General features: G+C 38.9%; 1 protein-coding gene across 1 annotated transcript in view; it reads right to left on the reverse strand.

The window, feature by feature from the left end:
- PALMD (palmdelphin) overlaps positions 1-13564 on the reverse strand; it is a 52282-nt gene that overhangs the window by 25360 nt on the left and 13358 nt on the right. Inside the window, exons 2-3 of the mRNA XM_045980464.1 lie at positions 8689-8769; positions 2633-2757 (exon numbers count right to left, since the gene is read on the reverse strand). Of these exons, the coding sequence (XP_045836420.1) occupies positions 2633-2757; positions 8689-8769 (206 nt within the window). The remainder of the gene's footprint in view (positions 1-2632; positions 2758-8688; positions 8770-13564) is intronic.

A 13564-nucleotide genomic window follows, 5' to 3' on the forward strand; every position in this document is an offset into this window, starting at 1 on the left:
AATTGGGTAGAGCATAGATATGGAACCGTTAATTTAAAACAGACATCAGAGCAACACGGAAGAAGATCCAGAGTGTGGTAGGAGCTGTTTGGAGAAAGGAGAACCAAGGGACCGAACATGCTTTAAAGACACAGAAGAGATAATAGCTTCTCAGACCACAGTGTGTGGTCTGGAATGCTGTGAGCTGTCACTTTATTGGCAGCATCGGGAAGTCACATGAATAGTTTCGGGTCCATCACGTCCTAATTGTGTGAATACTTCAACCTCTGGGCAAAAAGTGACGATGATGACACTTTGTCATAGGGTTATGAAGATTAAATGGGATGATATATGTAAAGTACCTGACGGATAAAATGGCTGGTAAATATGGTTTCTCTACTTCCTGCTCCTCCTCCTCCTTTTTTTTTTTTGGTCAGATAAGAACTCTAACTAGGCAAAGCACGGTCAGTACTAGTAGAAACTTAGGTGCTTCTCAGAGCATTCAGGCAAGGTCTGAAAGCAATCAGTAAAACCCTAGTAAATTCTCTGGGATTACTTGCAATGCCACCCAAACTTCTTAATGGAGTCTGAGTCTATGTCACCACTTCAATGATCAAGTGCAGAGAAAGTCTTAGGTGTTCAGTAGGAGCAAAGACTCTTAACCAGGGGCCTCTGAAGGGAAGCATGAAGGTGTTTGCAAAGTGCAGGGTGTGCAGGGATTAAATTCAGAAGTCCTTCAGAGATAAGGTTTCCATGTTGGTGATGAAAAAGGAATCATCAGTTGAGCCAGAGTTTGGTTAGAAGCTCTTGCTAATGGCCACGGTCGCCAAACTGTAGAAAGAACCAAGATGCCCTTCAACAGACGAATGGATAAGGAAGATGTGGTCCATATACAACATGGAGTATTATGCCTCCATCAGAAAGGATGAATACCCAACTTTTGTAGCAACATGGACAGGACAGGAAGAGATTATGCTGAGTGAAATAAGTCAAGCAGAGAGAGTCAAGTATCATATGGTTTCACTTATTTGTGGAGCATAACAAATAACATGGAGGACATGGGGAGATGGAGAGGAGAAGGGAGTTGAGGGAAATTGGAAGGGGAGGTGAACCATGAGAGACTATGGACTCTGAAAAACAACCTGAGGGTCTAGAAGGGGCGGGGGGGGGGGGCGGGAGGTTGGGGGAACAAGGTGGTGGGTATTAGTGAGGGCACGTGTTGCATGGAGCACTGGGTGTGGTGCAAAAACAATGAACACTGTTATGCTGAAAAGAAATTAAAAAAAAAAGAAAAAGAAAAAGCTCTTGCTAAGGGACGCCTTACGAGGATCAAGTTTTCCAAACTGTAGAGTTGATTTATTGAGTTATTTTTTAAGCATTTGTTATCTGCTTTTCAGAAACACTTCTCTTCTTTAAGCAAGCAACTGAGGGTTCATGAATATAAACATTTCAATGATTACAACATAACTTTTTAAGAATTGTTAATTTTAAAAAACATCTCAATAAGAACACATAATCAGTGATTTTAGCTCTTAAATATACAAGTGCATGAAATGAGGCAAGTAAAATTAGAATCAGTTTAAAAAGGAAACTTTTCTCCATGTTGTCAGTTTGAGACCTAATGCGATCTGTCTATGGAGTGTGGTGAGGATGGACAGAATGTGGTTGTAAAGCCAAGGGATATTTTCAACTTCCAGGTCTTTCTTATTGTTCTCACTAAAGAGAACAAATTCACAGTGAATGAGATTTTGAAAGCTACTTATGTTTCAAAGATCCATAAACTTTAAATTGTTGTCATTATTCTACCACAAGAAATCCCATCTTTTTTCCACGCACAGGTTAGAAAATGATTGTGACATTTCCCACACCTCTTTCTTCCATGCTATCTATATTTTGTGGCAGTACTAATAACCCCATCTTCTATTCCAGCTTTTCAATTTTTTTTCCACATCCATCACCTCATTTTAAGCCAAGGCAATTTTAAAACTTTCCTTGTTATGTCGCAAGTTGCTGACTCTGGACTGATTTTGTGTGATGGGCAAGGAAGGACATAGAGAAGTGAGGTCAACACCTGTGACCAAATGATTAGGGGAGTAGAAGAGAGAAAATGCTAGTAAAGTATTCCTACAGTGTCTTCTCTTCCAAAGTATGGTTGTGACTGGGGACAGCTTGGGAGAGGCGTGAGGGAGGAACAGTGTAAACATACCCATTGAGTTGTCACCTGTCAAGAGTGGGGGTTAGGGCTGTGAACAAGGAGTGTTTTTTGATCACCGGTTATGTGCCAGGGAGGTGCCAGTAGCTTAGCTATAATATATAAAATACATATATTTTTTGTTTGCTCAACAACTGTAAAAGATAGATATTGCTACTACCATTTCATAGATGAGGAAATAGGCTTGGAGAACTTTGGGTAAGTCACTAATATGTATTTAAATACATAAATACATAAATACATTAATATGTATTTAAAAAATAAGTATTGTGTTACTATGTGTAGTAAAATTTCTATTACCTTTTGGTGTTGCCTTGGTCTTTATTAAAAATCCAAATGGAAGATCTGATTATGTGTCTAAAAATAAGAATGGCTCTTATACATGCAACATGGGCAAAGCAAAATAAAAAAAGTTGTGGAGTAGCCCAGTGAGGGCCGTACCTGAGGATACTTTGTTCTAGAACCTGGATCTGGTGCTGGTCTTGTTGATTTTGTTTCTTCATCTCTTCCTGTTCTTTTCCGGTGCTGACTCCATCTAGAAGCCATTTCTCCCTTAAGGCTTTTTTCTGATATCAGGAAACATAAAGATGTTCTTATATCAGTCAGTAATTTCCACAATCTCTGGCTGCTTTGAAATCTCATGAATTTTAATAGTGGACAGAGTAAAGAGAAATTATTTTTTCTCACTGCCTTGCCTGAATAAATCTGGTTTCTTCCTTCATTGCACCCTTTGTGACCCCCTTCCAAAGACAGTTTTATGTGTCTAAATCCCATTTTTCTTTTAAGTTCCAGTTCAGGTCCCTCCTTTTCTGTGAAAATCTCTGTTCTCCCCCCATACCTTCCACAGCACCATCCTTGCCCTCAGAGAACTCTCTTTCCTCAGAATCAGGCAGCACTGCATATAGACACTATGTCCAGCAGTTGTACGGGGACCTTATCATGTGATACCTATTATTTGTTTGGTGAATGGTTGTACATCTTGTGTCTTTGAAGTAAAATGTTCCTTGAAGTAATTTTTTTATTCATTTCAATGACAGTGTATGGCAAATGCTCCAAAAAAATATGGGGGGTGGTATTTGAAATGGTGGGTGAAACAAGAAATTGCTATTGTATCTTAAACTAATTCATGTTGGTCTTAAGTGGTGTGGTCAGCATTTATGACTTTGCCTACCCAATAACCTTCTTTCTTCTGAGAAGCTACCTGGTTCCAGATACCTAAGCTTCACCTAAATGACTTGTTCCAATAACATGATGCAGAAATTCACTGATCTGTCTAAATATTGCTGAGTTGAATTTTTGTCAACTTTAACAAAACAAAAAATATTTATGTTTTATCACATGGAAAAAAGGTCCCCTTGATTTTGCATCAAAGAATTACAGTGCTGGACCTTGAGCCCAAGAAGACTTAAAGCAAATGAGAAATGTGGAACTTAGCTAGCATCTCATCCGTGTGTTACATAGGAACTGTTAGACACTATTTCCCAAGAGTTTGAGTTTTTTCTTTTCTTCCTGGAGAAAACTGTTCTCCCTATATAATCTACCTGTGTAAATTATTTGTTCAAAAACTGCTTTTTGGGGATTCACTGTATCTAAAGTGGTGAGGAGAGAAGAATGGGAACTTTGTATTTCCAGAGAATTCTTTCTTTAATGCATGATTAAAGTGAGAGCAAGTAAAGAGAACTTTTTTAAAAGGGTGCTGGGGTTAATACTACTAGAATATAAATACCTTTGAATTTTAAACAAAATTCAAATATGGTTGTTTCTGCTAGGTAATTACCAAATGATGGCTATTTTAAGTAAGGCAATGGTTTTCAAACCAATTAGAAACATTACATTGATTGTAAATATATATTACATGGAATTACACTTTGTAGGACTGATACAATCTGGATTGCTCTAGTTGAAGCAATGAGGGGGCCTGGCAGCCTGTGGAAGCACAGAACACAGTTTGAAAACCACTAGATCAAGTAGGAACCTTGTCCTAGATCATTGTATTTATGATGGCCTTTTCAGAGTTTCAAGCAATTGCATGTAGACAACACACCCCATAAGAAAAGTTTGTAGCAAGAGAGTCTCTCCTTGCCCTTAATTATAGCTCTTCGGCTGTTTGTAGAAAGGCTCTCCCACAGACACAGTTAAATGCTATTAATCAAGGTCAAGATTTATCTTTGAGATCAAAGATGCAAGAAAATCTTAGTATACTATCATTTTAAGAACTTACCTTAATTTTAATTTATTTTTATTTGATGGAATGTGATGATAGCTAATGCGTAATAAAGAAGATAGATGACACCTATCAAAGTAAATTATAGTCCTTACAAACCACCTACGAGGACAATTTCTGTTATTTACATCCATATCACTATAAGAAACATTTAGATGGGATGGTCTTATATTGTTGAGTTACAGGGAGCAGAGAATAATTCTGGTGATGTGTTATGTGAACTTGGGGCCATATAGTCTTATATAAGTGTTATATATATAGTCTGATATATAGTCTAATATAAGTGTTCTTAGTCTGGTTAGGAACAAGAGTAATTTTAATTTTAGCCTCATAAAACTTTGTTCATAACTCACAAATTGTCATTTACCTCTGGCAGAGAACTTTGCCAGAGGTAAAATGAAAAAAATGAATTTGTGAATTAGCTCTTTGCCTCTGAATATGAAATACAAAATTTTGATGTGCAATTAAATGATATGGTACAATTACATACTGTAACAACTTAAACATACTTATTTTGTTTTTATGTCACTGTTTAGACTTGTGCTTTCGTCCATGAGGTTGATGAAAAATCTGTTCCACAACGACATTCAGATTCAAAAGCCATATTAACTCAATGAAAATAAAAGGATATGCCAGTAATAGATCTCTGAGCAGTTTTTTTATGGAAAGTTTTTCTGTAAAAAACTTTGAATTTTTTTAGCATTTAGACTTTAAGAATAAATTAGTTTTGGGGCGCCTGGGTGGCTCAGTTCAGGTCATGATCCTGGAGTCCCTGGACTGAGTCCTGCATTGGCCTCCCTGCTTGGCAGGGAGTTTGCCTGTCCCTTGGACCCACCCCTCCACCCCCTTCTTGTTCTCTCTCTCTCTCAAATAAATAAAATCTTGAAAAAAAAGTAAAAAAAAGAATAAATTAGTTTTTCATATCATGAATCAAATGAACTTCCAGAAAAGTTTTCTTTTCTTTTTTTAAAGATTTTATTTATTTATTTGACAGAGAGAGATCACAAATGGATAGAGAGGCAGTCAGAGAGAGAGAGAGGGAAGCAGGCTCCCCGCTGAGCAGGGAGCCTGATGTGAGACTTGATCCCATGACCCTGAGATCACGACCTGAGCCGAGGGCAGTGGCACTGAGCCACCCAGGCGCCCCAGAAAAGTTTTCTAAGTTGAGTGTAGTTTGTGTTTCTGGGTGGCAGACTGTGATCACGTTACTAGGTGAGGAGACCCATAGTGTACAAATCTCAGAAATGTTTGAAAGTTAGAATGCTCCTCATGTCCCCGGAAATTCCCTTTCCAGTATGTCATTGGTATGATTGCCCAGTTCCAGAGCCAAAGTATATGAGTGAATTACTACTCTTATTTTGCAATGTATGTATTAATGATACAGAGCAGTGCTTTGTAAATGTTTGTGTTTGTGTTGTTTAAACTGTGTCATTGAAGTGTAACAAAATAGTTGGCAATCAGGAAAGTGCTGAGGATAGTCAGTGGAACGGTGACAGATGAGAGGAACATCAAAGAACACCTGGTGACTATAGAGGCCGATAGAGCTTTCCTGACTTGGTGAGGGTATTGTAGAATCAATTTTAAAAATATTTCTGGGTTTTGGGAGGCACAGTTGGTTAAGCATCAGACTCTTGGTTTTGGCTCGGGTCATGATCTCAGGGTCGTGAGATTGAGCCCCGTGGGGGGCCTCCATGCTCAGCAGGGAGTCTGCTGCAGACTCTCACCCTCTCCCTCTGCCTCTCCCACTCCTCTCTCTTTTTTTCTTTCTCAAATAAATAAATAAATAAATGGATCTTTAAAAAAATACCTCTGCACATTTCCGAGCCCCATTTATAATGGTGCCTAGTTCCTGTTTGGTCCAGCTTACCATTTTCTGTAAAACATGATGCAAACAGCCACTCTTTCCTCTGTGTTCCCTTTGTAGTTTGTGCCTCGAATAAGTAGGGCTCATCACGGTGTTTCTGTGTCATCTCAAGGTTCTGGGTCAGTTATCATTATAAAGACCCTGGTCAAACTTTATTGTGTGTTCTTAGTGTCCTGCTTAGTACCTGACATGTAATAAGTAATTAATAAATTTTTTTTTTGACTCAAAGGCTCTCTATACACCCATACAAATCCTACCAATCGGTTAAGACTCAGCTGAAATCCCATACCTTTAATAGACCTGCTTTGACCACTTCAGATTAAAGAGTTACTTCTTATATTCTTATTTGAATTTAAAAAATCATCTCTTAACTTGTCCTAATTATTTATTTAATCCTGGGTTCCCCACTAGGTTGCAGGCAGAAGGGCTACAGCTCTCCAGGGCCACTGCTAGTCTCTGTGGTATTAATATGAAAATCAGAAAAAATTGCTGTTTCTCACCCCACCCCTTTGGTTCAGGGCATAGCTTGGGAAGATGTATAGCACCTTTGTGCAGAGAAAAAGAAAGGCCATCCTTCAGCCAGAACCAGCCCTATGCCAGTGTGCCCAGTTCCAAGGGAGTGTAGGCAGGGGTTTTAGCACCCCTTTCTCGGGTATTTCTGTGCAGTACGCAATCTGCACAACAGTGTTCGGCAATCCAAAACATGATAAATGTTCTGATTGGATTGGATTAAACAATCTCTTGGATTCCAGAAAGCAAACCTATATGGAAGATCATGTAGGACTTTTTTTTTAAAATAAAGATTTATTTATTTATTTGACAGACAGAGAGAGAGAAGAGAGTGAGAGGGAACACAAGCAGGGGAAGTGTGAGAGGGAGAAGCAGGCTTCCCGCTGATGCAGGGCTCAATCCCAGGAACCTGCCGAAGGTAGACGCTTAACGACTGAGCCACCCAGGTGCCCCTCATGTATGACTTTTTAGACTGACTTTGGCAAGTATTGAAAAGAGGTGCTACCTTGGAAATGGAGTTTTCAGTGAGTCAGAGTCAGAGTTTTCTTATGTCGAACTTGCCTCCTAGAATGAACTTGAGGTATTTAACCCTTTCTCCTACTGTGAGCTCTACTGTTGTTTGGCGAACCGCTTGACAAGGATAGCAATTGCTGAATGCCAGAGAGCTATCCATTTACTCAGAACCAGTCATTAGTTTATGGAGAGCCTCAAACTATGGGTGTGTTTGTACTAGAGAGAGAGATGAGGGAGAGAGAGAACGAGCACTGGTTATGGTGTTAGAATTGGCTCAGCTCAACAATTACTGTGGACTTGCCTTTTGATTTGACTTTCACCAAAATAACTTGGTAGAGTTTGTTTTAATCTCACTGATCATTCTGGTTATACACACTGCATTTCTTGGCTCTATCTATGCAGCATGTAAATTCCATGTGGCCCATTGCAAGGACAGCAGGTGAACTGTACTTTGAAATTAATCATCAAACATTGGAAATGTCAATTTATATAGGAGCAAACAAGCAAACAGAATTTAGAGAACTGAGGCTAATTGGAATCTTAAATGATGTTTCTTTTCAGAGGAGGTCACTTGATCTATCAGAAAGCTAGAAGCAGCTGAATTAGGCACTTTTACCTAAGTGCGTAGACCCCATGAGTGTGTGACATTGTTTCACTGAGGGATTCATTAAATCTGTTGGTAGCAGCCTTGCCAGAGAGGTAGCTCCTTGCTTGGTCTGTTCACAAAGACCTACTGTTTGTCATTTGGTTGCATCCTGTGGTGAAGCTACGTAATAAAATGTTGAAACTCAGTGTGCTTTACTTACAAAATGACCACACCCAAAGAATATGTAAAGTCTGGTTTTAAAAATGGAGGTTTATTTCTGGTGATGATCTCATGGTTTGTCAAGACAAAACAAAGCAGAAGGAAACAAAACCCCCCAAACATACTCAAACAATATTGGATTCATGGCACTGAGCTTTTCAATACTAACATCCTTGACAAGGCCAGGCAGTGTCTGTTGTGCACCCCCTGGGGGAAAGCTGGCCTTTCGTTTATTTCAAAAGGGACTTCCTAGCTGGATTGGTCCCTAGGGATCTTAAGCAAGACTGTGTTCAGGGGGCCAAATTATCAAGGCTAAATTCTCAAGGTTACCCAAGAAAATGAGGAAATTCAGTAATAAAGGATAAAAGTAATAAAAACTTGTTTTCTACATGTTTACCAGAAGATATTAATCTCCTATGCAAATATTACTAGCTTCTCGGATCTCCCCTATGGCTATTAGGGTGTTAGTAAAACTATGCTGAATTTTTTCCTTCCCAAAGCATCTTTACTATAGAGATTTTGAGTGCCATTAGGATATTTGAATACAAAATCATTGAAATGAAATTAAAATCATAAATTACCTTCAAATGCTGGTGCTTTAGTTTTTCTTCCTCTATTTTCAGACGCTTCTGTGAGATTTCTTCCTGTATTTTTCTTTTATCCTGAAATAAAAAGAGTTCCAGCGTAATCTATTTTTTCAATTTGCTTAAATATGTTTCCTTGGGGTTGTCGTCATTACCGAATGGCTGGCCAGCGGTACGCTCCTGGCATTGGTAGAAAGCTTCTTTGGAAACTCATATTTCAAAGGGAAGGCGGGCAAAGTGAGACATTCAAAACATTTTGCTGATGGAAAATGATAGAAGGTGCTTTTTCAAAGAGAACTTGAAAATATTTCAATGTCTTTCCTTCCCCACTCTCCTCCCGTCTACTTTAAAAAAATCTTCCCCATTAATCTAGCAAGACTGAGCTACTGAATGATGCAATGGAAAAAGTGAATTTTAAGGAGGGAATTTTGAAATAAGCCCGAGGAAACCCTGTGAGGAAAAAGACTGTTCCTGGCACAGGACTGAAGAAACTGCTGGGTAAAAGGTCTGCTTATGTGGGAAAACAGGATAGCTAACCTACAGAGCATTTGAAAACTAGGAAGCTAGAAAGTGGGAGTGTTTCCTCCTTGTATAACTTGCTATGTGAAGATAGAGAAAAAAGGGTTCAGATAATGCTTGTTAACAGTAAGAGAGCTTTTAGCTCCAGTTAAAAAAAAATTCGTGGGGTGATGGGGTTTCTTTCACCAAGTTTAAATTGCATTACCTCAAAAAACCCAGGAAGCATAGCTGTTAATGCCCAGTGGTTGTACTTTTTAGAAAATATAGCATATATACTATATAGCCTGGGTTTGATTTCTGGCTCTGCCATTTACTAGGCCTGTGTTCTTGGACAAAATTCTTAAGTTTTCTGTGCCTCAATTACCTCATCTGAAATAATGGGGATAATAAGGGAATCTACCTCATAAGATACGAGCATTAAATACACGTCGAATTTCCTAGGATCGTGTTTGACACATAACACTCTGTATTTCTTTAATAAAATTAAGGAAATAGGGCATAATCTGTTAATCACAGAAAGTGGCACACTAATTCTGATAATGCTTCCATAAGCCTGAAATGTTTTAGAGAGTCCCTCTCTGGAATTTTCTGAGGCATTTTACAAGCTATGCAAAAAGGCTCTTATTTCCTTATTTTTTGACCAGAGGTGACATTATCCTCCATCTCTTTTATAACAGTGGATTTTGAATCAGATTTCAAAATTGAAAACTCTCAAAGGATAAAAATTTGTTGCCAGTGAAGACAACTCAAAGAATGTGAAGCAGGCTCAGAAGGTAATTTGGAAGTAAGAGTTCCAAAAATACTTGGCAACATTGTTGAAATAAGTGCAAGCCTTCCTGATGTGACTCCTTTGAAGATAAAAACTCTTTTTTGATGTTTAAGTTCAGGTACATTTGTCGAAGAAAAACAACATGTTACTCTCCAACTTGATGTCATGTTTTTCTTTGTGTGTTAGAAGAATATATGACTTCATCAGTAACCCACTTTGTAAATTTTATAAGGAGTTATTTTGAAAAAAAAAAATAGCTAGGCAACAAGGAACAAACTGAGGGTTTTGGAAGGGAGGGGAGTGAGGGGTGGGGTGTGCCAGCATGGTGGGTAATAGGGAGGGCACGTATTGCATGGAGCACTGGGTGTGGTGCATAAACAATGAATTCTGGAACACTGAAAAGAAATTAAAAAGAATAAATAAAATTTTAAAAAAATTAGCTAGGCAACAAACGTGGTCTTCAGCATTACTTGTTTAGGTCAGATCTGGTCATTAGGAACAAAACCTCTGACCTGTGAGTCAATTCTCCATTCTATCTAGAGGCTGTAATTGAGCAGATATTAGTAATATTTTAAATGTATTATGCCAAACATTTTGGTAAGTATTTTACAGGCACTATTTCACTGAATCATCATAATAACAAAGATATTGCATTAATTTTCATCTTAGGAGAGGAAATGTAAGTTTAACTAACTGAGTAACTGATTAGTCTGAGATCTCACAACTAGTAAGTGGCTGACCTAGGGTTTGAACCCAGGTAATTTGAGTTTAGCCTCCACACTCTTAGCCAACTCACCACACCATTTTCCTGAATGAGAAATTAGTCCCGCTTCTTACAATTTTCCTCACTGTCCTGTCTATCATGAAGAATTGTGGTCAATTCTGGCTGGCAACAGGAGTGGGGTCTCTCATTAGAAGGGAGCCCATTTTTCATTCCATATTTAGTGTTGGTGTGTAATCATCTCCCTCACGCCACAGGTAGCCCATAGAGAAGAGTGCTTTAAGTATAAGAGACAATGTTGAACCTAGCAAGGCTTCCCCACCCCTTTCAATAACCAGTTTGGGCTGGTTTCATCTTCGGTTGGTAATAAGGGAAGGAAAGCTGTGTGGGTAGAGGCAGGGCGTCTGAAGTGTTTTGGCAACACAAGGCTTATAGAGGGTTGCTAAGGAATACCAATGTTTTGTCTCTCAGAGGTAATGTGATGACTCCCTTATGTCAGTCTAGATAATTAAGAAGATTATTTATAATGTTATAGGCATGATTCTCTTTTAAGATAGAAGCGCATTTTCCTCATAAAATATTCAATAGCAGATTATTATCCTTTTGCCAAATTTCATAGGGACTTATCAGAATTTCTGAAAAATAAGATGGCAGTAATTTAATTTTATTAAGACAAAATAAATAAGTCAACCTTAAGTTCCATATCTAGCTCTATTGCTAGTATACCAAAAGTTAACATAGCCCACTAATTCCTTCCAAAATTATCGTGAAACAAATAGATGTGGAATGCCATCTGCTTCCCAGAATTTCCCCAGGAGCTTGAGCATGTCTATAGACATCTGTTATAACCTGGAACATCATATATTTATTAATGTTAACTCTTATGAATAACTTATATTGATGCTTACTTTTTAAATGTTCAACTAAGGAAGACTTCTATTTAATGAACAGTTGCCTAGATAGATTTTTAGCTGTCTGACTTAGAATATTTTAGCAGTTGACACCCACAAATTCCAATTCTGTATAAGCCTACCTCTTGATTATGTTGAAAATTAGTTTATCTTGCGCAACTAAAAGCTATTGTGAACACCCATAATCCAATATTATTGCAATCATGTACTTGATAAAAATAACACCATACTTAAGAGTGTGACTATTTCAGAGATATATAGATTAACAAGGAGCTAATATTCCAGAATCCCTGAATCTGTAATTAAATAACCCCGAGTTATTTAATGATTAATTTACCCGATACTGGGGTACTTATGTACAAATACTCTGTTCAGGGTGACGTTTGAAGTTGTGCAGTATTTAAAATTTTTTCAGAAGTAGATACTTTTGGGGCTCCTGGATGGCTCAGTTATTAAGCATCTGCCTTCTGCTCAGGTCATGATCCCAGGATCGAACCCCACATCAGGCTCCCTGGTTGCCGGAAAGCCCACTTCCCCCTCTCCCATTCCCCCTGCTTGTGTTCCCTCTCTCGCTGTCTCTCTCTGTCAAGTAAATAAATAAAATCTTAAAAAAAAAAGTAGATTCTTTCATCAAGAAACTTACACTCTCTTTTTTTTTTAAGATTATTTATTTATTTATTTGACAGAGAGAGAGAAATCACAAGTAGGCAGAAGTAGGCAAAGAGACAGGCAGAGAGAGAGGGAGGAGCAGGCTTCCTGCTGAGCGGAGAATCTGATGTGGGGTCTGATCCCAGGACCCTGGGACCATGACCTGAGCCTAAGGCAAAGGCTTAACCCACTGAGCCACCCAGGTGCCCCGAAACGTACACTCTTATACAAAAAGAAAATCACTCATCCAAGTAACTATATAATTTAAGAAAAAAAGTAAGAAATGTCTTTCCTGGGACACCTAGGTGGCTCAGTGGGTTAAAGTCTCTGCCTTTGGCTCAGGTCATGGTCTCAGGGTCCTGGGATCGAGACCCAAGTCGGGCTCTCTGCTCAGTGGGGAGCCTGCTTCCTCCTCTCTCCCTGCCTGCCTCTCTGATGACTTGTAATCTCTGTCTATCAAATAAATAAATTTAAAAAAATCTTTAAAGAGATGTCTTTCCTGAGACACAAAAGAAGGCTCTATGAGAGTTGAGGGGAGATAGAGAGCAGTTGTTTCTAGATGATGTGTTGGGAGAGGCTCTGATGTAGCATTTGTGAAGAGTATGTTGGATAGCTGCTGGGGAGCAGGGGAGTGGGGAGAAAGGGCACTCAAGTCAAGGGCTCAATGTGAGCAAAGGCTCAAAGAAAATTGGTACATTCTCTAGAACAGCAATTCTGGAATCTAAGTTGCCATATGGGTAGTGAGAAATAAAATAGGGATAAGAGGATGAAGATAAGTCCTTAACAGAAAATATTCAATGGTAGGACAAGAGGTTTGGAATTTACTTATGTACTGATAGAGAGCAATGAAAAGTGTTCAGAGGGAGAGGATTCATAGAGTTAAAACCATGTTTTAAGAAGTTTAATCTCGGGGCGCCTGGGTGGCTCAGTGGGTTAAGCCTCTGCCTTCAGCCCAGGTCATGATCTCTGGGTCCTGGGATCAAGCCCGGCATGGGGCTCTCTGCTCAGCGGGGAGCCTGCTTCCTCCTCTCTCTCTGCTGTCTCTTTGCCTACTTGTGATCTCTGTCTGTCAAATAAATAGGTAAAATCTTAAAAAAAAAAAAAAGAAGTTTAATCTCGTGTAATTGGGTAGTAGATGTTGAAGGAGGACCGTGCAAATGGGGATCATCAGTTAGACCAGGAGATCTTGAGCAAGAGGTAGGAGAGTGTATGTATGTCAGAGGCCAAGGAGTTAAAATTGGTTGGACTTGGCAACTGGCGACATATGGATGCAGGAAAGGAAGGGGTCAAATGTGAGTAAAAGTC

The sequence above is a fragment of the Meles meles genome, chromosome 1 (assembly GCF_922984935.1).
Source record: "Meles meles chromosome 1, mMelMel3.1 paternal haplotype, whole genome shotgun sequence".
Classification (NCBI taxonomy): Eukaryota; Metazoa; Chordata; class Mammalia; order Carnivora; family Mustelidae; genus Meles; species Meles meles.